Below are 24,951 nucleotides of genomic sequence, written 5' to 3'. Positions count from 1 at the left end.
TAGTACTCCCTCCGTCCTAGAATATAAGAAGTTTTAGAGTTGGAAACGGTTATTAAGAAAATAGGTAGAAGTAAACGGTGGAGGGTTGTTATTGGATGAGTACTGCAGGTAGGTAGAAAAAGTGAATGGTGGAGAAATGTGATTGGTTGGGAAGAGAATATTGGTGGAGAAGTTGTTATATTTTAGGACAAATCCTATAGCTAAAAATTGTTATATTTTACAATAAAGAGAGTAGTACTTGTTGGTATACACTCTTCCAAAGGAAGGTAGGTCTGACAGGAAATAATTCTAATAACTTAGATAGACATCTACACATTTATTTACATGTTTAACTAAATGACTATCAATTTTTTTTTAAAAAAATGACAATATAGATTGATATATAATATGTCACTCTAACAACGTGCAGGTATAAATTCAACTCTACAATATTTTAACAAAAATAATAAATTTAACTTTAATTATTATACGTATATTAACAGTTGAATTTGATATAACATGTAGAAATCAAATTTAAACTACAAGTAGTTTGTAGAGGTGATCTTGTCAATAATATATGACAAATTTTTTCATAATTATTTATTTGTCATGTAATAAATGGATTTACATCCACCCTGATTAGAATCGACTGCCAATATTGCGTTAACTGGTTGCAACATCGTAGTCGCAGGCTCGCAGCAGCAGTTACGATTGAGTAACTCGGTTCAGAGCTTGCTTCTCCCAGACCCAGCTGTCCCTGTGGGTGCGCGCCTGGAGGAGGAAGAGGCGGCGGCGGGGAGGCTGCCCATGGCCTTGGCCCGCTCCCGCAGCGCCACCTTCTGCACCTTCCCCGTCGCCGTCTTCGGAAGCTCCTCCTCCACCACCACCACCGTCCGCGGCGCCATGTATCGCGGCAGCCGCGCGCGGCAGAACGCCATCAGCTCCTCCTCCACCGCCGCGCCGCCGCCTCCTCCTCCTCCTCCTCCTCTCAGCTTCACAAACGCGCACGGCGTCTCGCCCCAGTACTCGTCCGGCCGCCCCACCACCGCCGCCTCCTCCACCGCCGGGTGCCCGAACAGCGCCGCCTCCACCTCGACCGTGCTGATGTTCTCCCCGCCGGAGATGATGATGTCCTTGGACCGGTCCAGGATCTTGATGTACCCGTCCTCCTCCCGCACCGCCAGGTCGCCCGACCGGAGCCACCCGCCGGCGAGCGCCTCCGCCGTCGCGCCGCCGTCCTTGTAGTACCCGCTCATCACCGTGTTCCCCCGGAGCATCACCTCCCCGACCGTCCGCCCGTCCGCCGGCACGCTCCGCATCGTCGCCGGGTCCTTCACGTCCGCCGCCTCCAGCCCGACGTGGTGGAGCCCCTGCCGCGACTTGATCCGGGCGCGCTCCTCCGCCGGCAGCGCGTCCCACTCCGGCTTCCACGTGCACACCGTCGCCGGCCCGTACGTCTCCGTCAGCCCGTACGAGTGGATCACCAGGAACCCCTGCTCCTCCATCCGGAACAGCACCTGCGGCGGCGGCGGCGCGCCGCCGGTCATCACCGTCACCCTCCTCCTCCTCCCGCCCGGCTGCCGCCGCCGCTCGTCCGCCGTCGCGTTCACGATCATGCTCAGCACCGTCGGCGCGCCGCCCATGTGCGTCACGCCGTGCCGCGCCACGCTGTCGAAGATGGCCGCCGCGGTCACCCTGCGGACGCACACGTTCGTGCCGCCCTGCGCCGCCACGCCCCACACCTGGCACCACCCGTTGCAGTGGAACATCGGCACGGTCCACAGGTACACCGGCGTCTCCCCCATGGCGTTCACGATCACGGCGGCGAGGCTGCTCAGGTACGCGCCGCGGTGGCTGTAGATCACGCCCTTGGGCCTCGACGTCGTCCCGGAGGTGTAGTTCAGGGCGATTGGCTCGTTCTCGTCGGCCGGCCACCGGATCGCGAAGTCCGGAGACGATCCGGCGGCGGCGGCGCTCAGGAGGTGCTCGTACTCGTAATCGACTCGGGTGACCTTGATCTTGGCATCAGGAGGTGATCGTTCGTTTTCGTCGAGGAGCTCGCTGATGAGAACCAAGACGGGACGCCTGGCTCCGGCTTCGGCGACGAGCACGAGGGCTTTCTGGGCGACGCCGAGCAGAGCGCGGTCGACGAAGACGACCTTGGCCTCGGAGTGGCGCAGCAGGACGGCCGCCATGGCGGCGTCGAGGCGCGAGTTGAGCGTGCAGATGACGGCGCCGGCCATGGGGACGCCGAAGTGGAGCTCGCAAACAGCAGGAATGTTCTGCGCGAACACCGCAACCTGCGCATGAACCAAAATGTGAATCACCGCGATTAAATTACAGCATTTGGCATGCGAATTCACAGCGATTTTGAGGGGTGAAATTAATGTTACTGTTACAGTGGCGTGGCGCCTGTTCATACGTACCACGTCGTGGCGCTGGACGCCGAGGCGGCCGGTGAGGGCGGCGGCGAGGCGGAGGCAGCGGGCCCGAGTGTCCCGCCAGGTGCGCGACACGGCCACGCCGGCGCTGCCATCCGTGGCGACAATAGCGAGACGGTCGGGGTACACGAGCGCGGTGCGCTCGAGGAAGCTGATGGGCGTGAGCGGCGCGTGGTTGGCGGAGCAGAGCACCGTGCCCTCCATCGATATCGTCGAACTAGCAGTGGAGAGGAGGAGAGCTGCTGCTGCTGCTACTGGAGTCTGGAGCTCGAGAGAGGCAGCCATGGAGTCTGTGCATGGCTGCCTATTTATAGCACGGCAGCCGCTGCAGGCTAGGGTAGGGTAGTGAGGTGGTGGGTGGGGGGAGGTTGGAATGCAAGCCGCAGAGTGCGCAGAATCATTGGGCCGCGTTGGTTAGTTTTCTGATTCATTCAGCGGCGCGGCCGCCCGCCAAAGCACACTAGCACAGCACCGGCACAATGAGGGTTAGAATTAGATTCCAATTTCGATACCTGTAAACTACTCCCTCACTCCTATCTTTTATCTTTTAAGTACGGTTACAGTTGACATGTATGGCGTTTGATCTGTCTTATTTCAAAAATTTATAAAATAAATAAAATAAATAAGTTACATATAAAGTATTATTCATATTTTATCATTCAATAATAATATAAATAGTAATTTTAAAAAAATTTTAAATAAGACAGACAATAAAACGTTGGATACGGAAATTTATAACTGCACTTAGGAGCCGAGGGGTTACTAGTAGTATAGCTTTATTATCCATCTTAGGTTACATGACAGCATTGGAAGCCAGATTTCAGGTATCATATCATATAAAACTACTGGTAATAAAGTTGGTGAAGTGTCATCAGTTTCGCACATAGCTCACCCTGTGAATGGTCATCCAGCTTGACCGTGGATCTTCTCATCCGAGATCCGACATTAGCGCCCGTCCTATTCAGACCCTGCTGACATAAGCACTGAGCTACGCCTACAACCGATAAGTCATGATAAAATAATCAAAATAATTAAAAAAAGTTTATGAGGAAAACTACTTTCATTTGTATCATTAAATGTTTAAAAAATAATATTGAAAAATAAACTACGGTATAAAAATTTTAAAATCAGCACTAAAATTATCTTCAAAATTCAAATTTTAATTGCAACCGATAAATAGATAAGCAAACAATAAAAGAAACGTTGTGCAGCTCTGTCCCGTCAAATCCATCCACCACTCTGCCGAGGGGACATAAAACAAAAAAGAGAATCAGTGCATTCAGGCATGTCCCCCTTAGAAAAGTTTGTTTAGAAAAGTTGTTCTAGAATCTCTCTCCCTATATTAATTATGGGATATTTTAAATGTCATGTTACCGTTGATATGTACTATACTTTTATTATAACCGTATATCATATTGAAAGTTCATACTCCCTCCGTCTCATTTTAAATGTAATAATGAGTTTTCACGTCCAACTTTAATCGTTCGTCTTATTTAAAAAAAATTAATTAGTATTTTATTGTTATGAGATGACAAAACATGAATATTACTTTATGCGTGACTTACGTTTTTAATTTTTTTCAAAAAAAGTTTAAATAAGACGGACGTTCAAAGTTGGGCACGGAAACTCATGGCTGCACTTAAAATAGGACGGAGGGAGTATTAAACATGACATGCAATTAGATTTTTTTTTTCAAAACCTTGGACATAATAAACATGAAGTTGTTGCATAAAAATCATAAAACTCTCAACTTAGTATATTGTTAGTATATTAAAAAAAATTGATATTATTGGTTAAGAAGTTCTAATTTATGTGAAATGCTCTTAAATCCAAGCCAGTACATTTTAAAAATAACCAATACATCTAGCATATTTATAACATACTCCCTTCGTTTTTCAATATAAAGATTTTTAGATTATTTAACAAATACTAAGGTTTGGTTGTTTAGTTATTTCAGTTGGAAGTTGTAATTTTGAATTGCTTAGATCTTTTTCCTAGCATGTGATTGGCTTTGGACCCATTGAAACAGTGATGGGAATTAGCGTAAGAATGCTTATATTGTGACACAAAATTTGAATCATATAAATCGTTATAGTTTGGATTAGCGAACAACAATATATGTAACTCACGGGGTTGATGTCTACCTTATTCTAATAGCATAATAATAGCATAATAGTATATCCATTTTATTTATGAATGAATGATTTAAAATAACAAATGTTGTCATTATTAAACAAATGATTTTTTTCTGGCCAAACACCCCGATAGGTTGCAGGCAGGTGGGCCATAAGTGTTCACGTCTGCAAAAATCAACCTCCATTTTCACATATCCAGGCTCGCATGTAAAAAACAATTTTTGCAAGCGGGTCTTTTAACAAATCAGATATTTTCGCATGCGAACCTATTAAGTGATCTGCATGGAAAAATCACCTCTTTTTTATTCTCCACTCCTCCTCCTCCCTCTGTCTGACTCCTCCTCTCCCCTACTCCTCCTTACTCCGGACGACTCCTCTTCCCTCGAATCCCTCCCGACGGCAGGCACCAGCAGCAACGTCAGCGGTGGGCGAGGGCAAGGGCGACAGCAACGGCCCTCACCCTCCCTCACATGGATCCGGCGGTGGGCTCAAGCGGGAGGCCAGTGCAGGAGCGGCCCCACGCGGATCCGTCGGCTGCATCCTCCCCTGCACTGATCTGGCAGCCACTGCCCTCCCCCACGTGGATTTGGCGGTGGGCGGTGAATTAGGGTTTGGGATGACTCCGGCGGTGACAACAACATCTGGCAGCAGCGGGCTAGGGTTTGGGAATGAATCAGAGAGCTAGGGTTTCAACTTTTGAATTTTTGAGATTTTATTGTTTTCAGACTTTTATTTTTGCATGTGGATGACATAAGCACCCATACGCAAAAATCTGATTTTCATGTACAGGTGCGTCACGTACACAAAAATAACGATTTTTGTAGCCCCCTAGGTGCGTGCGGGTTACCCAGCCTCCTGCAAAAATCTAATTTGACCGTATGGAAAAAAAATACTTTTTGTTTCAGATGGGCAAAAAAAATCAACATATTCCCTCTGTTCATAAACATTTTTATGTTCAAGACAAGATTTGAAAGTTTTAAAACTTGAAGATTAGTTTACAAAATCTATTAAGTACATATAATATTATATATGACAGTACCTTTTCAGGATAAATCTACATATAGCTTTATTTTTTTACTCTAAATATCAAATATTTATGACCTTTGGGAGTAATATATAATAAGCTTAAATATAATTATAATGAAATGTCTCTTCGTGTGACATGAATATACCTTAACCGGGGTTTCAAAATGTGAAAGTCGACAATTGTTGCTAACAGGTCGATAATTCACGGTTAACAAAAAAAATGGTGGAATTCATATAAATTTTATAAAGAAATTGATTTTTAGTTTGAATATATAAATTGGCTGATTTACTAACATGGTGTCTGCAACTGATGAAAATGAGAACTCATTACACGTTTAAACAAAAAATGCTATAAGTGCATGATTAATTAAGTTTTAGTTATTATAAACTTAAAAATATATTTATTCAATATTTCATAGTAGCGTTTATATAGAAAATTTTCGTACAAAACGTACCATTTAGCTATCTATCTATCTATTATATATTAAAAGTACATTAAATTTCCTACAATCACTCTTAAACCGTCTTAAACCGCCATGTGGCACTCCTATAAACGTTTCTAAGCCGCCATGTGGCACTATCTAATCTCTCCGTTGATTTTCACTTAAATTGATGGACCCGTTATTCTACACCATTAGGTTAGACCTATTACTGCGAAATATAGAAACGCTACTACCGTTCTCAGATCTCGTACGTACCACGTACGAGTAGTAGGTGCAATTTAAATTTCAACTGTTCACGGAAGGGAAAAAAACCATACTACTACACAAATATAATATAAATATATATAGTTAAACTAGATATATAATAAAAACATAGAATACCCAATAAATGTTCTTTAAACAATCTTCTAAATTATTTTGAAATTATATATCCAATTTGTGATCATGTTGTATTTCTTTAATTAAATTATAGAAGTTATATTATAGTCCCAAATACACCATGGCACATGAGGCTGACATATGTATGATAATTTTTCAAAAAAATACATCATATTTTAGGGAGGGAAATATCACTTCACAAATATACAACATTAATTTAAATCTGCATATGTAAAAAATAAAAACATAGTTGTGTTTTTCAAGTAGGTCTGATTAAATTATAATTTATTTGAGATTAAGATTCTCAAAGTAGTTTTATACTTTTAGAACTATTTGACTATACATATTTGACAAAATATAAATAATAACATGATGCTCTGGTTATTATCGTGGTGGTATGTCTCATTAGCTATAATTTTTTAAAAATATTGTCGAACGATTAACCTCAGTCATATTCAAAAGAGAGTATTCTATCTATATAATAAAAAAATGAGTTGTAATGATCAACAACATAAACAAATCGTGTCTACACTACACCACAAATCTACTCAAAACATTTTAAAAAACTATTTTGGTCACCTCCATCTTCTCTTTGTTCTTCCCTAAAAGACACCAAACATAGACAACAAAGTTTATTATAGTGTCGCAAGTATAGGATGGAATATACGGCTAAGTTAAGCCAATCCCAGTGGAGGCTACCATCGCTAATAGTACTCAACTTTCTACTTACCAATGCAAAACTCCATGAGTCCTATTTCATTCTTTTGTAGTCACTATGTGCTATTAAATTTTTTATCGGAACCAAAAAAGTCATTTTAATACTTATTGCTTGCATGTTCATTGGTTTTGTCACATGATGAATGAGTTGACTACACCTTGATCTTAGTGAAAAAGAAATATGACTTAGACTTTTGGAAGGAGGGAGAGTACATTAAAATTATGCTCCAAGCTGGTCTTCAGGAGCATGGCTATATCGATGCGGGACCCATGTTTCAAGGCAATGGAGAAAGGAAGTTTTGGTGGCTATGATCGACTTTACCCATGATGATGTGACCATCAAGTATATGCATACATCCAAGCACGAGAAATATAAAACATGGCTAAAGAATACATCGAGTGAATGGAGGATCTACAAGATATTAAAATCCAACGAGTTTTGGAATCCAGTTCGGCCTCCGGAGACAGCACTGACTTCAAATGGACCTAGCGCCTTCATGCCAACTCCGATTTGGGTGATCTTAGACTTCTGGAAAGCTTATCTCTCTACCTTTCAAACGCATCTGGTCTCATGTCAAATTCATCTCGAGTCAATGGGAATCACCAAAAACAAGACAGTGCTGTTGCTGAAACCGAACTTGGGCCTTGGGCTTTGTAATAGACTAGGCCCATCTCAGAAGTGTCTCCCTCCACCTCCACGAATTAGCACTTAACCCTAGCTTTGTTTTCCTCTATAAATAGCTTTGTACATCCTAAAAAAACAATTGGGTTTTGTTTAGTTGAATTTTGCCAAGTGCCATTCACTCTGTCTCTAGTCCTCGCTCGATTAGTCGGTGACTATTGATTCAGAGCCCCCAATAGTTGGTGTGTTGATTTGCCGGGTCGATTAGATCTACCACTTCAATCGTAACTATTCCTTTGTGCTTAATCACCTATTCGCAATATATAGATTGCATCTTATCTTGTTCTTGCAGTATTCTCTCGTTTGCATTGCAGGGATCATCAACCGCGCGTCACGGTTGGTACGACATCGTTTGTGGTGTAGCGATTGCACGGCGTCCTGGACTTATTCTGGTTGGTAGCCACGTCGCACTCGATCAAAGCGAGAGTTATCCCCTCACCAGAAGATCGGGCCACGAGAGAGAGCGTCATTACATGAGAGTAGTATTCGTGTTTAACTTTAATGGTGCTATTCCATTAATGGATAGAAGTGGTTGTATTTTTACAATATTTATAAATGGATTTAGAAAAAAAATGAGACATAAAACGTAAGTAGTGGATAATTTAGTGTATTAATAATGTATTAGGTTTTAGGGTTTGTTGTCGAACCAACAACTGCGTCACGTCGAAAGGCGTGGTTCTCTTAATAGTAGTTGGAAGTAAAGACAATTGTATTACTTAGTGAAATTTTTTGAATCCCCCTATTACATGGCCTTAGGGGGCTATTTATAGCCCTATTACAGGTTCCCCCTTTAGGGTTTAGGTTTTACAGGGGAATTTACACGGTTACCCTTATGATAGGGACATTATTAGAGGCACACAGTGTCCTTTACATGTATGGCCCCCTATTGGGCTAAATAGCTCGGCCAATTTATTTGGCGAAATCCCCCGAAAGTGCAATGGCCCACTGGGCCTCCTTACGGTGGGTTCGGTACTTGGCGAAGCCTGTGCCTTCGTGCCAAGGCTTTTACCTCACCATCTTCGCCCATGCGGCCTTCTGGCGAGGTCTTTGCCTGGCGAAGCCCGCGTGTTCCGAGCCACGGCTTTCGCCATGTGGCTTTCGCCCATATGGTTCCATTTTCGACCTTCGCCACTTGCCTCCGGTTTGAGCCTGTCGCCTAAGTTCTTGGTTTCGGTAGATCTGGCCGAAGGCCCTTTGTGGTGTACCTCCAACAGGGTTAATTGGTTTTAAAGCATAATTTAGTGGTGACAATATGAGAATTTATATGTCACTCGATCAAAGTGTATTTTTAATCTGAGATATATTCTTATTATTTTATAACATTTAAGTAGAAATAGTGAGATGTAACTTCTTTTAGCATTACTTTTATAAAACATTCAATAAGATGCCTGCGCATCTAAGCGGGCTTTCTTTCTAGTCTTAGAAACATGTTAATTGAAATTAAGGTAGAATTTGTTCTTGACCAGAAGAACGGGCCCTAAGTTTATCAATGCAAACTGACTCAGCAAGGCTAATAACGACAATTATCACATCATGCGTTTACATGTATGGTTGGATCCATGCCATAACAAATTTACCATATTAGAAAAATGCCACCCCTATTCGTGATATCAGTTGAGTGCCACTAGAATTTTGTAAAATTGGATCAATGTCATCGCCGTCACAGTTTCCATTTTTCACATGGACCAAAATAACCCTGAACGTGGGACCTACACATCAGTTTCATCTTCTTCCTCCATCCTCCTCTCTTCCGGAGGGCATGACGAGCCTCCTGCCGCCTCTCTCCGATGGAAACGACTGCCCTCAGCGGCGGCGCGCGGGGAGGAGGCTACGACCACAGCGGTCTCCCCCCATTAGATCTAGTTGGGAAGCGAATCAGTAGCCTCGTGGGCATGAAGTCATCGGCAAGCCCAATCTCCCCAAGTACACTCTCCCATCCCGCCGGCGAGCCTAAGTTGCTCCTTGTTGATTTCATGGGCATCGCTGATGAGTAGGAACGACATCTAGTGGAAGAGCTCATTGACGACGAGAGAAGGAAATGCCATGGCCGCCTCACCCTATCGCCGCAGCCCACGCATAGCCATGGCCCGCATCACCGGCATCATCTTGCCCTCTCACTGCATGAGGACATCCATGGCTCGCCGCCCGCCATCGCTGTCTTTCCCTCTTGCCGCCCTCACACATCCATGCCCGCCTGCTACCATCGGAGTCACCTTGCCCACGCGCTGCCTGCGGACGGCTGTGGCTTGCCACCCGCTGTTGCTTCCTTTCCCTCTCACCGCCCCCACACATCCATGCCTGGAGAGGAGAAGAGTGCCTGGCCGATGAGGAAGAAGGAGAGGAGAATAAAAGAAGAGATAATAAGGAGAGCGTGACGGAAAATATGACGACGATGGTATGGATCCAATTTTGTAAAATTTGAATGACACCTAGCCGATATCGTGATTCGCAAATAATAATAGTATTTTTCTAATATAGCAAATTTGCAATGATTGGATCCAATTAACCCTAATACTAGTAGTAAAATAATAATTAAATGTTCATCACTTAGTAATAAGTAGTCGAGCCCAGCCCAGGCCCCAGGGGAAGCGAAAATATGGCGAACGCGGGGCTGCGCGCGTACCGGGAGGTGCTGCGGCTGGTGCGGCGGCTGCCGGCGGACGCGCGGCCGTACTACGCCAAGTACGCCCGCGAGAACTTCGTCAACTACCGCGACCTCTCCGCTGACGACGACCTCGCCGCCCTCCTCCGCCGCGCCTACGGCCACTCCTCCTGGGTCCTCTCCAAGGTGGGTAGTAGTACGGTACTTTCCTACGAACACGCCCGCCGCTTGAGCGGAGCGCGCGCGCGCGCACCTTCCACCGCCTTGGCGTGCTGGCTTACGGCTCTTTGCTGCCTTGCAGTACTCGATCGACGCGGATGCGGCGGCGGGGCGGCTCAAGGAGGTGTGCGGCGCCGAGGGTGGAGCATGAGGGTCACTCTGCCTGTCCACGCGCGTGCGAGGTGTTCGACGAAATGCTTCGCCGTGTCATGCCAGCGTCAGTTAGCTCTACCCCGTTGTTTTTATTTGCCTTGCTAGCGGTTGCATTGTGGGCATTTGTGCTTCTTGTTTGATGCAACAGTTTAGTTGATAGTTGATAAAAATGTGTGGGGAATAAGTTGAATACTCTGCTTCTGCACACCGTATTTTAGTTTGATCCCTGCTGCCGCCTGCCTGTTTCAGTTGGTGTTGAACTCAATTTGCCGGGATTAGCAAATTGTGTGTTTAACTGTGGGATAACCAAGCAAACACACTTTGCAAATTTTGTTGGTCAAATCTAGATGTTAAATTGCCTAAGAACTTCAAATGATTTTGAGATAGAAATACTTTTGTGAAGAGTGTGCTGTGTGAATACAAAACAAAACCAAACAAAACGAACTAAAACTACTGGCAAACCATATTTCTTGTGATGAGTTGAGCCATTGGTTACTGGAGCGGACACTAAACGTAGAACGGGATTTGAGATTAGCATTCACATCAATAAAAGGGCACCATCATGGAAACCTGAAAACAAACTGAAACCTCTCATGTTTAAATCTAAATTGATCAAACTCAAAATCAAAGTAAATTCAGGAAGACACAATGCTGTCACAATTCATCCAAGATGTGTCTCAGCAAAAAGAACCAAGCGAAAAGAGAGTTTTCCTTTGTGAATCTAAAATTTTCTCACACAATTGCTTTGCATAGAATGCTATTTAACAGATCACACAATTTAACCAAAAAGTCTCTCCAGTGGAGATCTGTGTAGATTGAATGAACAAAAAATTCTGCATTTATTTAATTGTCAAATACAGCAGCATTTCTTGAGATGAAGTTAGTGCCTCTGCTCTGCCTAGTATGAGCTGGTTACAGCTTACAAGGAACTTTTTACCTTTTCTATGTACCGATTGAAAATAAACTCTATATATGAGACTACACCATCATCTGTGAATACATCTAAGAATGGCATCTTCTTCATCTCCTCTGGAAGTTGAACTTCATGATTGCAAAACTGAACAGGAAAGCGAACATAACAGTGAAAACAACATGCACAACTGCAACAAGCCATAATAAATCATGATGGAAACCATAGTATTCCGTAATGAACTGAGCCACGGTTTGGTCTTTGCCATCAAGTTTAGTTTGGATATTTCCAAACTGGGAGGCTACCAATCCATACAATGTCCATGCAACAGGGCAAATCCAACAGTACCACCTCCACCAGACAGGAATTTTCTGAATTTACGAGAGTTAATTGTATGAGTCACATTACAACAATATAGTAATGAAATCTAAATGAAAATAAAACCATAAGCGGCAGGAAAGTAACCTACAGGTCGAGGTATAAGATATCCTGAGAAGAGGTTCCATGCATTGTAGATTGCTGGTGAAATGATAGCTGCAATGCTCTCGTTTGGTGTCAATCCTACTGCCATCATTCCGAAGAACGTGAAATACAGCAATGTGAAGTACATGAAGAACAGGTACCAAATGAACTTAGCAACAGTCCATTCAAACCCAATCATTGAGTAGACTAGTACACCATATACCAGTGTCTGAACTAGGATGTATGGCAATTCGATCGCAACCTACAAAAGAGACAAGGAAGTGAAGTTAGGGTTGGAGCCCAAAAGAACTTATGATTTTTAAGTTTTATGAACAGTAGTGAACTGTTCTTTTCATTGAACTACAAACTTCAGTTTGATTTCAAAGCCATTGTATTTCTTCATCCATACATTTGAAACTAGATAAACTAGAGTCTAAGATGAATTATAAAGGAAAGAATTTATTTTATGCCTCTACTCTACGGGGTAAAAATAAACTCACTTAACCTTCAAAACTGAATCAGAATAACCCAATATCCACCCTAAAAAAAAAGAAAAAGAAAAGAAGAATAACCCAATATCTAATACAATGGTGGTTTCAGCCTTATTCCATCTACAAGGTCAGGTAATTCTTAACTGTTACTGCAAGAACATAATACAGGAAAATCTGTTCTATCTCCCTCTTGTTTCTCTTCAATCTGCTGACATCCAAGCAGCTGGTGGTCTTGTTGGTCATCCATTGGAAGTTGGAACAACATTGCCGTTACGGGGAACACACTTATGTTCCGATGCTTCTAGTCTGTCCTGTGGAACTCTATGATGAGATCCTCTAGAAGATTTGAAACTTTGAGTCAACCTTTGGTTGCTTTCTTCCTTCATTCTTGATTAATTGCTGTATTTCTAATTGTTGTTTTTTGTAAGATACTAAGATGTATTGACATATCGATGTTTTCGGGAAATGGTGTATTATGGTAGCATGTCTAGGCAACGTATCATATTTTGAAAGTTCAGGTATACAACTTGGACGATTTCATAGTTCAAAGTGAAATTTGGACCCCAGAAAGAGTTGAGGGATAATAAAATAGATTTATTCCAATTAGAAATCACCTGTCCAAATGCATACGGGAAACCTGAATACATGCCGGCAGCTCTTTCTCGGTAAAAGACTGTTCTCTCCACCACCACCACAGGTTGAACACAACCAGAATTTTGTATTCCAATGTAAAGAACTGCAGCATACATTGATCCCACAGCATTGAACAGATCCTGTTCTTTTTTTCTGCCATGGTATGAGTAAGGTATCATAATATATCACATGCAAAGTAGGTTCTATCAATCAGAAAGATAGGAGAATAAACTTAGAAGACGTACGTTTTCCTTCCGAGGTCCCAAAACATTGTTCCAAACAGTAGTGCAATGATGATGGTGAAGAGTAACCTCACTGCTGTGTAGGATGGATTCCTCCAATATGATAATTTGTGCTTCCACAAGCAAGCTATGCATTGTGTGAAGAACGACCTAGAGTACTGTGTAGGGAAATGGAGATCGGTAGAACCAGGAGTAGGTGTGCTTAGGTCTTGTATAAGTTCCTTGTTCCTTCTGAAATTGTGAAAAGGGGAAAATTTATTATGTTGTCACCCAATCAGGAATTACATGTTGCACTATATACTACACTAAAACAGCATGAAAGGAGACAAACTGATATAGTTCTGATCGTTTGTAGATTTCACTGAAATCAATCCCAAGCATCTCCTCTTGTGCAGTAGAGGTTACTTCCAACATCCATGTTGCTGGATTGTAGCCATCTTTTATCTTACTAATGCCTTCAATTCCCTGAACAGATCAAATAAAAAGTATCCACCTTCATATAGTTTTGCTGGCACTAAGTTCTACAACCTGCAATGAATAATACTTTATTTTACTAATCTTCTTACCTCAAAGTACTCAATCAGTTTTGAGGAATTCTGGCCCAATGGACCAACATATATCTCTTCTCCTCCTCTTTTCATTAGGAAAAGCTGTAAGTCATACATAAATGATAACATTGTCAATATGTGAACTTATCTTAATAAACCTAAGGACCTTTATCCATATTGACAATAAAGAATTGTCCACCTCATCAAATGCTTCAAATATGTCAATACTTGGCTGGTGAATCGTGCAAACAACAGTCCTACCAGTGTCAACGGTCTTCCTTACGGTCCTCATCACAATTGCAGCAGCCCGTGCATCAAGACCAGATGTAGGCTCATCCATAAAAATGATCGAAGGGTTAGCAACAAGCTCCACAGCAACAGTTAGCCTCTTCCTTTGCTCAGTTGACAATCCATTCACTCCAGGAAGCCCAACGAGTGCACCTCTCAGTGATGTGAGCTCTACAAGCTCCATGACCTCCTCTATGAACATCTGTTATCAGAATTCAGTAAAAAATAAAATCCCAATCAGTCAAAAACCATGAATTTCAAAGCCTGCTTATTTGCCTATTTAAATTAATCAATACCTACAACCCAGCTAACCTTTCTTGTTTCTGAATCAACCTCTGAAGGAAGCCGCATCCAAGCAGAAAATACGAGTGACTCATAAACTGTTACATGTGGAGAATGAATATCATTTTGTTCACAGTATCCTGATATGCGCGCAAAGGTCTCTTGCTTCTTTGGATAGCCTGAGATGGTGATATCTCCCTCTATGTATCCTCCAGTTTTCCTCCCTGCTAATACATCCATCAGAGTAGTCTTTCCAGCACCACTCACACCCATCAGTGCAGTAAGTACTCCTGGCCTAAACGAACCACTAACACCCTTTAAAAGTAACAAGCGCTCTTCCGTTACTCCTTGTGCTGTCATTGCCTGTAAATGTTGAACAGTACTATTGGGCAAGGGATCTTGGGTATGCAAGTGTGTAGCTGTAAAAATGTTGCAATGCATAGTTCACTGAAAATTTTTACCTCAGGCATGTCCACTGAGTATTTTATGTCATTAAAACTAAGTGACAGTTGTGCAAAGGGGAGAATTCCCTGCCTGTTCTGACTAGATTCTGCAGTGTTATTCCAATGCTTTTGGTTGACATTGCGGGACTGTTTCTTCTTCCTAGATTTCTTTTCCTCACAGCTATCTAGAATTTCACCAGTTTGGTTGGCACGCTTTTCCTTCAGTGCATCTTCAGGCACTGATGGGTAAGAGTCACCAAGTGCTGCCAAAAGTTAGCAAAGCAGTAACAGTGAGCATCAACTGTTAACCCACAAAATGCTGGTTTGCTAAATTCTTGGAATTATCCATATAAAAACAGTCTCATCAGTCCACTTACGTTTCAAAAATGAAAGTGCCACAGTGTAAAGGAGGTTGAACAAGAGTGTATATCCAATCAAAGCACCAAAACCAATCCAATACCACTTAGCTTCAGTAAATATGCCTCGAGATTTCAGAATGCTTATTCCGACAGTGTCATTTTGTCCAGGAAAACTCTACAACATGGGAATACAATAAGTTGATTTTTCTTTCACATTTTTCTAAGTGACTAATGCGATCTTTACTTACTTTGTTCCAACTGCGCCCTAGAAATTCGTTTGTTGAAATAGCATTCTGTGCATATGATAAGGGAGAAATCCAGTAACCCCAAATCCACCATTTCTTCACATCAGCTGGAAAGGCAAAGAAAGATTGAGATGGAAATTAGTCAAGAACAGTTAAGGATTAGCACCGTCAATACGATTTAAGAATAAAATTCATTTTAATTTTATAATTGCATATTGAGTAACTTACGTCTTGCAAGAATAAAGCCACCCAGTGCTGTGAAAGCCAACAATGATAAGGGTCCGAAGGTTTGAGACACAACCATATCTCTACCGATGCCAGCAATAAATCGAAACAGTGAAGATGACATCTGATTAAGTGCAACAAGTAGCAGATACTGCTTAAAGAACCTGAGAAAGATATAAATTATTCAGCACAGAGCAAAATCAGTACTATGTTGAACATTCTGCTTAATTTCTTTCTACCAGCGTACAGTACAGATAAAAGAGTTATCTCTTTTATGCATTCTTAGGACATGAAAGTATGTGCTGCAGTGCATCTTACCTGCTCACACTGGGATCAAAGCCAACAACATAGTATGTTGTGAAAACATAAACTCCAACCTCAAAAAATGTGACGGGGATCTGAAGAATCCATGATGGTATGGTGTAGGTCCATGCAGGGAAGAATAGAAGATCCCTCTGCTTGAAGAAGACAGGAAGCTTCATGACAGTCATGCCAAGCTCCGCGAACCCATTGAACATGATTGTGTCAAGGGCAAAGTACAAAGCCCCCATATAGATCGTTCCATAAGTTGTATCATGGCGCATTTTGGTACGAAGAAATGTGGTCATTACGAGGAACGCGGTAAGAGTTAACTGTGATGATGTAAAATTCAGATTGGTGTCAGGTAATCTTCATCTGAATATTAAAAAGAAGACCAAGCCAAAGGTCTGAACTTACATTGGCAGCTTTAAAGATGTACACAAACGAGTTCCTCTTCATGAGTAGAAGCTCTCTATCAATATTGGCTTTGAGCAACGCCATCCAGCTAACTCCAAACTTGGAGGTAGCAAGAGAAGCAGGGTGGCTCCTGCTCCTATCAAATGGCTCTGAAAGTTCATTCTGGATAGACTGTCCCACGTGGAAGGAACGGAATGCATCTGCGAATTGCTTCACAGGCACGAAAGAGTATGGCATGTCATTCCTATACCAATACTGTTCCTGGTCTTTCTTTGATGTCACCTGTTCAACGTATACAGAGGTTCAGATAACAGTAATTTCATCTTTGCAAATCAGAATCACTAATTGGCATGGTAACTTGTAGATAATTACACATACTTCCTGCAAGAAGTCAGCAACTCCTTTTCTTTGGGGGCATCTGAAGCCCGTCAACTCGAAGAACTCGAGCACATGTTCGCGGGCGCCCTGGTACACAATATGCCCGTCTGAGAGGAGTATAATGTCATCAAATAAGTTGTATGTTTCAGGTGCCGGCTGTAGCAAGGAGATGACAGCAGTTCCACCAAGGATGCGGATGGTCTGCCCAATGGAATTAACAATCTGGTATGTTGTCGAACTATCCAGTCCAGTCGATATCTCATCCATGAACAGAGCTCTTGCTGGACCAACAAGCATCTCACCTACAAAGAGAAGGTTTAAAGAGATTTCCTAAGAAGACAACTACAATTATGCTAATGTGCCCAGGAAATTTTATAAACTCATATGTATGTGATAAAGATCGAAAAATGAACCATTCTCCACTTAGCCTCCATATTGCTTAAAACTATGAACCATACCTGTAGTCACACGCTTCCGTTGTCCACCAGATACACCCCTTAACATATCATTCCCTACCACTGTGTCTGCACAAATGTCTAATCCTAAAATCTGCAGATATGTAACAGACAAACAAACATTCAGTAAAAACTAATTTACATAGTTCTACAATTTGTTCTATGTGTTGGCAGCCTGTACCTTCAATATGTACTCAGTAACAACGCTGGACTCTTGTCCTCCAATAGCTGACGCCTAAAGGAGCAGGAAAAAACAACTGTTATTCTATTATGCAAATATATTACATTTGAGAAGTACGCTTGAAAGTTCTTCTGTTCATTGCGACAAAAAAAAAAGAAATAAATCTAAGCAACACATGACACCAGCTCACCTTCATATAGACATCAATATCTTGATCTGGTTTGATGTTCTCTGCTTTTTCCCTCCTTGACAACTCTGTAAGCATGTCTGGGAAAACAACCTAGCTCAGTATCCCACCATAATATGGTCAAGAACAAGCCAATATTTCTGGAACACATACCATATCGAGATCCAACACCTTGGCACCGTGCCGAGAAGGCCAAGGTCTCCCTCACCGTCATCTCTCCAATGTGGAGATCATGCTGGCTGATGTAAGCAGCTGTCCTTTGAGGCACAAACTCATCCATCCCATGGCCATTGTAGGTAACCTTCCCAGAAACCTGCGCATTCAGCAAGTCAAACACAAAATAATTTTCTTTTTTTTGCCCCCTCATACGGAAGAACCGCAAAGCGACACGGCCATGCTACAAAATTTGAGCATAATATTATATAATAGTGAAAATGCACATAGCTAGGTTCAATTCTGGACCTTGAGATTGTCTTCAAGCTTCCCAGCCAATGCCAGGAGCAGTGTTGTCTTGCCTGACCCAGGAGGTCCTAGAAGTAATGTCATCCTGAAATTAAATCAAGACATGGGTTGATAATTAGCAGCATGACATCTCGACAAAGAAAATGTGTTAGTGTTTACGCAAATTTGTGCTATATCAGTGTCTAGCTCGTGGTTTTACCTTCGGGGCTTGATTATTCCGCTGACGTCATGGAGGACGGTCATCGGCTGCTTCCTGGTGGGGGAGATGTGGAGCGCGTTCCCGATCGCCTGCACCAAGAGAACGATTTCGAAACAACTTAACATGGAAAATTACATATTATTATGCCTCGAAATGAAGAAGTATCGCATTATCGCATCGATGGAGCAAGAAGATTACAATTGCTTTGAGAGCTCGGGAGAGAGAGGGAAGAGAGGACGGCTTTCGGCTTTGGTGAGAATTGGTCAGTTTCACCGTGGGCCTTGTTCGTTCTGATGCGTGATGTGCAAATGTGGGCTTCCTACACACTCCTACTAACCACAACTAGCTAGCGAATATTCCCACGTAATTTTACGTGAAGCTAGATTTTGAAAATAAAATTGGCTTATGTTTTCATAAATATAAATGGGAACTGATTGCTGGTGCAGATTATCTATTTAATTATACGGATAAATTAAATATTTTAATAAATAAACTTAAAAATAATTTAAAACAAGTGGTGTGAACAATATAAAAAAGTTTTATGAGAATTGTATTTTTTTTTGTAGTTTTTGAAGCGTGAAGAAAAAAAATCCGTTTCGTAATCTGGTAAATGATTTAAGTCTGGTTAAATTGTCACTCACAATTACTTTGGTATCATGTAGAGCAATGCCACATTTTAGCTTTAATGATATCATTTACATCGACAACTCATCTGCTCTTTAGATGTATCTCATGGATGTTGGGCGTGTACTTGCTCGCAACACTACAATAGCTGAGTAACACATCTAAAAAGGTTGCAGTTGTAGAGTTTATAGCCAATTGTAATGGGGCTAAGAGTGGGAGATATGGAGGAACTGGCTTGGAATAGAGGAACAATATTACTGTGGGACTTTGATTAGGTGATGCCCATGTATCAGTTCCTTGGACTTTAAGGTTAAATCTCTAGAACTAGCTTTAGTTGGTTTTACCCGGTAGCGTTTCGCCTTGTTGAAGATATTGGCTATAGGTTGCACCAATTGACAAAACTTTGATGCATGCTTTACAAGGCCAATGCCAATCATTTTTCTCACCTATGACGACTTCATCTAAAAGGTAAAAGGTTAAGATGGTCGTTTTCGCAAAGCCACAACCAAACCTTCATTGATCGGACGTGGGTTTGAAATTTTGGAAATTTCGGTTCTTTCGGTGGGTACCGATATAAGGTAGATTTCGGTCAGCGCGGTCAAAATCAGTCCAAATCCCTCATCAGATCCCTTTTTCACGCCTCTTTCCAATCCCCATCTCTTCGTACGACGCGCAGAGTCACGGACAGCTTCCCTATCGAGGCGGTGCGGCGGCGCGGGTGTCTCCCCCGATTTCTCGACGCCGACGGTGGTGAAGTGGTGGTGCGGCGGCTCTCCGGCGAGGCCAAAGCGATGAGCAGACGCAACAACTCGTTTCCGACCGAAGCGGCGCAGTGGCTCAGCATCTCCCCCAAGTCCTCTGCGATGTGGCACAGCGGTCTCCGGCGAAGTCCAGTTGACATGCAGACGCGGCCGCTCGTTTCTGACCGAGGCGATGCGGATCGGTGAGCGAGCTCTCCGGCTCGACGTGGTCACGAACTCATGGAGACAGCAGCGGCTCTCGATCTGGCAACATGCAGCAACGGCGCTCTACCGCCCGTTGGCTTGAACAGCGGCGGATGCACTCTCCGGCGCATTGCATCGACGACAACGGCAGTCCAAGCTGTGGGGACCTCGCATGCATCTCGCTGTTTCATTCTCCTGTGTCCCCTTTCATGTTCTGCTACTCCATTGAGGTGTAGGTCAATTTTCCCCAATTTTGATGTTTAAATTCAAATTTTGTTTGAAAATTTCAAAAAAATTCCGAAATTTCGTAATTTCGCTGACCCCCGAAATTTTCCCTCTTTCTGATAGATCAAACCCTACTCCCACGAGGCCAAGAATTGTGGTATGCAAGGTTAACGCAGCGCGGTAAGGTCACCCAATGTATCTATGCATGGCGGTTTGATGGTATCAACTACCTTGATTTTGTTTGCGATGTCACCATAAGGATCCGGTTGCTTTTCTTGTTTCTTTGATATACTTGTAACTAACTGGGTGGCCCGCGCAATTGCGCGGTTAGCACCCAAATAAAATCATATATATTTTAGTTGTATTGTATTTAAAATTTATTAAATAGCTATATCGTTGTCTTAGACTTTGAAAGACTATACCTTATCATCCCCGTATTTCTAATTATCTAGTTTTTAAAACTCACACCAGCAGCTACCCCTTACTTGTCATATGCTTCTTTATTTGCTTGCTCGATCTACCACTATTTCTATTCATTCTTCTTAAAACCTTTAAAAATTAAATCTTGTAGTTTTTAGAGTTTATTGTTTCATTGGGTTTTGTTTTTATAATTTCTAGAAGTCTCGTCAAACGCTACCATTATACTCCTCTACGGCCCGTTCACTGTCTTTTCTCTTTATTGTCATTAGGATTTTAAAAATCAAACATAATTATTGTTCGGATTCATTTTTTACTTTATAGAAGTCCCGCCAAATCGTCAGCGGCTTTGCCATTGTACTCCTTCGTGGTTCGCCCTCTGCCTCCCTTCTTTATTGTCACTAAGATTTTAAAATCAAACATGATTATCATTGGTTTTTCTTTACTTTTTAGAAGTTCCGAACCTTTAAAAATTGGTCCTTGTAGTTTTTAGAGTTTATTGTCTTGTGGGGTTTTATTTTTTATAATTTTTAAAAGTCACGTCAAACGATACCACTATACTCCTCTACGGCCCATTCGCCGCCTACTCTTTATTGTGATTGAGATTCTAAAAATCGAACGTAACTTTTGTTGGAATTTATTTTTTATTTTCTAGAAGTCCCGCCAACCATCGGCGGCTCTGCAACTACACTCCTATACACCCCACCTGCTGCTTCTCCTTTTTATTATCATTGAGATTTTAAAAATCGAATATAATTATCAATTGGGTCTATTTTTTTAACTTTCTAGAAGTCCCAGCAACCGCCTTGCCCTTAGCTTTATGGCCTGCCTGCCGTCCCTCCTTTTAATCGTCATTAGGATTCTATTTGGTGTTTTATTAATAGTATTTATATGTTGTATCAAGCGCCACTACTCTACTCCTTTATAGCTCTGTTACTTATGTTATCTCGTCATGTGTTTTAGATGGTCTTTTTTTTCAATAGTCTTTATTTTTTATCACTAATTTTAGTTATTTATAAAATTGTATTCCTAATTGAAATCTTTTTTTTCTTTTTCTAATTTCAGAATTTATTTTTTATTTTTGAATTTAAGTTGTTTCAAAATTATATTCCTACTTGAACTCTCTTTCAATTTTTCTAATTTTGGATATTATTTCATTTTTCATTCTGAATTTTAATTAATCTCGGTTCTTATATGGATTCTTCTTTCAATATTGCTTATTTTTAATTTCGAATTTTAGTTAATTTTAAATTGTATTCCTACTTGAACTCTTCTTTTCTTTTTGCTAATTTTAGATTTTATTTTTATTTTTATTCTGAATATTAATTAATCTCGTATTGGGTTCTTATATCGACTCTTCTCTCAATATTCCTTATTTTTAATTTCGAATTTAAGTTATTTTTAAATTGTATTCCTACTTGGACTTTTCTTTCCTTTTCTAATTGTGGATTTTATTTTATTTTATTTTTATTTCGAATTTTGATTGATCTCATATTGGATTTTTATATGGACTCTTCTCTGAATATTACTTATTTTTAATTCCGAATTTCAGATATTTTTAAATTTTGGACTCTTCTTTTCTTTTTCTCTGGTTAATGTGGGAATTTCTAGCCCCCACGGCGAACATGGTGCCTCCTTTCAAAGCTATTTTAATAATATAATAGATTTTCCTTGTTCGTAGGGACCATTTTGTAATCACAAAATGTAAAAGGGTTATCATATCTTCCTGGATCCTCTATGATCCTGTTTACGAGAGTTTAAGATTGAAGGTACTCAGAAGCACTGGTAAAAAGCTAGTAGTCGATGAGAATATGAAAAAAAAATGAGTTATTTAAGTCCTGACTTAGTTTATTTTTCTAGATTCTACAACTATATAAGTTTCTCGGAATCTGAATGAAATTATGAACTGTTTAGAGTAGCTGTATAACTGGAAGAAGCTCCTAAAAAACCTAAGCTCTGGTAGGAGCATTGCCGTCTTAAAAAATTAGAGCACTAGTGGTTGACTGTATATTGTATTACCTGCACTGTGTTGATGATGGAGTTGAGGAGCGTGGGCAGGCCCCTGTTGCCAACGTGCACCTCTGCCTCCACCTCTAGTTTTTCAAACCGTACCTCAATAGTTGGATAATCTATCCCCACTCTGCAAGTACAGGTACAATAATAATTAGTAGGTGATCCATAACATTGCCAGTTGGGCCAATCTGCAGAGGTTTGAGGTGAGAAGGGAGAGTAAGAAGAGAGAACATCAATGTGTATATTTTAGTACTGTTGTGTAACATATTTTTTAGAGAATTGACTCTTCATGACACATGACATGGGCAACTTAGGAGATCGAATCGAGTTTCAAGTGTTCTCATATTTTAAATGAGTTTTGTTTAAGTACAATTAAATGAACCGCAGTCTATGTAAGCTAATCTCTATTTTAGTTGCATGACTAAGAGCAAGTTAATATATATATCTACTACTATTTCTAATTCTGTCCATATCTCTTCAGGAGTAATAACCAATTACTCTCTCCAGTTTCATAATTCCAGACATTTTAATATCATTAAAATCAAAATTTTATAACTTCGATCGACTATATGATATGATATGTATCTTAACAATATATTACCAGATATATTACACTAACCTAATGCTATACACTAATTTTATTTTACTAACTAGTTTCCTCTTGCTGACATCCTGTCTCTTTCTAGTTTTATTAGAGCTCGTGTTTTCAGTTTCTCTTGTATAAGAGGCAGCTCGATTGTCCTCTATCCTCTCCACATCATTATCGAAACCTACATGGTACTCTCAGAGTTTAACATCAATATATACTTGCCGTAAGCATAAAGCATGACGAGTTCTGTATGGTCAAGTTTCACCCATGGGAACCACTTGTCTCATGCAGCCAAGGTTAATTCGGTGTGTACTCAAAGGATATAAAAAGTATATACTACTATATATGTTTACAATATCAATAACCAATGTGTGCATGCAAGCAACAGGTAAGCTAAGTGAACCAGAGGTACGGTGTGGTATCCAGGTTATCAAGCGATCAAATCTAGCTTAGAGATCGTTTTATTGTTTCATTTTTGCAAAATAATTAACAATATATGCATGCATGCATATTCTCTACGTGTATATAACTATACACACTACTTAAAAATGGATTTTTCTATAAAGGGTCCCCATAGAATGCAGAAGGATCGTAATCGATCACGGTCTCTTAACAAGTCCGCATGTAAAAATAAGACTATTTTCGTAGACAAATCTCTTAAGCGTCCCTATGCGAAAATTGATTTTCGTAGACGGTCCTTTAAGACCCGCCTACAAGTCTAGCTGTTTTCCTCTCACCATCTTCAAAAATATTGTCAACTCATCATTATCTTTTCTCACTTCCTCTCCTCTCATTTCTCACCTTCTCTCTTTCCCTCACCTCTCCTCCCAAGCGGCTGGCGGGAACGGCCGGCGGTGGCTGCCCTCTCCCGCGAATTTTAGTTTTTTGGTCAAAACTATTTTCGCATGCATTTGGTTTAGGTGACCGCTAATTTTCACATGCAGTATACCCGTATGAAAAAATGACGATTTTTATAGACACTTGATTACAGACGGACCAGAGGCCCACATGCAAAAATCTGTTGTGGCCGTTTGGAAAAATCCAGCAGTGATATTTACCTGTCCATGCGCTCCTTGAGCTTTAGCAGGAAGAGGGCGTGGTCGTCGTCGGCGGCGCGGATGAGGCGGGCGATGAGCGCGCGGCTCTCGCGGGCGCCCATCCTGCCGACGTCCACCTCCACCTTCTCGCCGTTCCCCTCCGCCGCCTGCAGCAGGATGCCCCGCCGCACCCGGTCCCGCGTCGGCAGCCGCTCCAGCGCCGCCCACCGCAGCGCCTCCTCGTCGTCCTCCTCATCCCTGAACCTCGACGACGACGCCCCCGTCGACGACCGCGAGAAATACACGCCGTCGTCGCCCCGCCTCCACAGCGAGCTCTCCCGCCTCAGGCTCGCGATCTTGTGGATCTCTCTCGCCATATTAATTGTTGGCCTGATTATTACTATACCTCGTACTAAGTAAGGTAGTACTACTAAGCTAGCAAAAACGTATAATAATCTCTCTCTCAGAAAAGGACTCTCTCACACTCTGCTTAATTACTTGCTTGCATATGTATATAGGATTTCCTCCTCAATTCGTGGGTTTCGTCGACCGGGAGCAAACTGTGTGTTGCAGAATATAGCGATAGAGAATTACGTGTGAGGTCGACGGTAGGTGAGGAC

General features: G+C 41.9%; 3 protein-coding genes across 3 annotated transcripts; 1 reads left to right on the top strand and 2 right to left on the bottom strand.

The window, feature by feature from the left end:
- Positions 1–548: 548 nt before the first annotated feature.
- On the bottom strand, positions 549–2,705 carry LOC127759014 (butanoate--CoA ligase AAE1-like). Its single transcript, XM_052283953.1, has 2 exons — positions 2,406–2,705; positions 549–2,279 (listed from the first exon to the last, which is right to left on the bottom strand). Exons 1-2 carry the CDS (start codon positions 2,703–2,705, stop codon positions 705–707), a joined length of 1,875 nt encoding a protein of 624 aa, XP_052139913.1. The 3' UTR covers positions 549–704.
- Positions 2,706–10,362: 7,657 nt separating this feature from the next.
- On the top strand, positions 10,363–11,117 carry LOC127758775 (LYR motif-containing protein At3g19508). Its single transcript, XM_052283938.1, has 2 exons — positions 10,363–10,589; positions 10,705–11,117. The coding sequence occupies exons 1-2, from the start codon at positions 10,398–10,400 to the stop codon at positions 10,771–10,773; spliced, it is 261 nt and encodes an 86-aa protein (XP_052139898.1). The 5' UTR covers positions 10,363–10,397; the 3' UTR covers positions 10,774–11,117.
- Positions 11,118–11,243: 126 nt separating this feature from the next.
- Positions 11,244–24,708, bottom strand: LOC127758791 (ABC transporter G family member 32). The gene is made up of 23 exons (XM_052283939.1): positions 24,353–24,708; positions 22,712–22,832; positions 18,483–18,571; positions 18,284–18,368; positions 17,975–18,134; positions 17,825–17,901; positions 17,635–17,688; positions 17,457–17,547; positions 16,999–17,300; positions 16,621–16,902; positions 16,222–16,535; positions 15,907–16,067; positions 15,682–15,785; positions 15,452–15,608; positions 15,093–15,337; positions 14,662–14,994; positions 14,261–14,551; positions 14,080–14,163; positions 13,845–13,978; positions 13,517–13,744; positions 13,253–13,424; positions 12,155–12,409; positions 11,244–12,056 (listed from the first exon to the last, which is right to left on the bottom strand). The coding sequence occupies exons 1-23, from the start codon at positions 24,706–24,708 to the stop codon at positions 11,796–11,798; spliced, it is 4,356 nt and encodes a 1,451-aa protein (XP_052139899.1). The 3' UTR covers positions 11,244–11,795.
- Between the last annotated feature and the right edge of the window lie 243 nt (positions 24,709–24,951).

The sequence above is a fragment of the Oryza glaberrima genome, chromosome 1, assembly GCF_000147395.1.
Source record: "Oryza glaberrima chromosome 1, OglaRS2, whole genome shotgun sequence".
NCBI classification, from domain to species: Eukaryota; Viridiplantae; Streptophyta; class Magnoliopsida; order Poales; family Poaceae; genus Oryza; species Oryza glaberrima.
The sequence above is the reverse complement of the archived record's forward strand: the minus strand, read 5'-3'. Positions and strand labels throughout refer to the sequence as shown.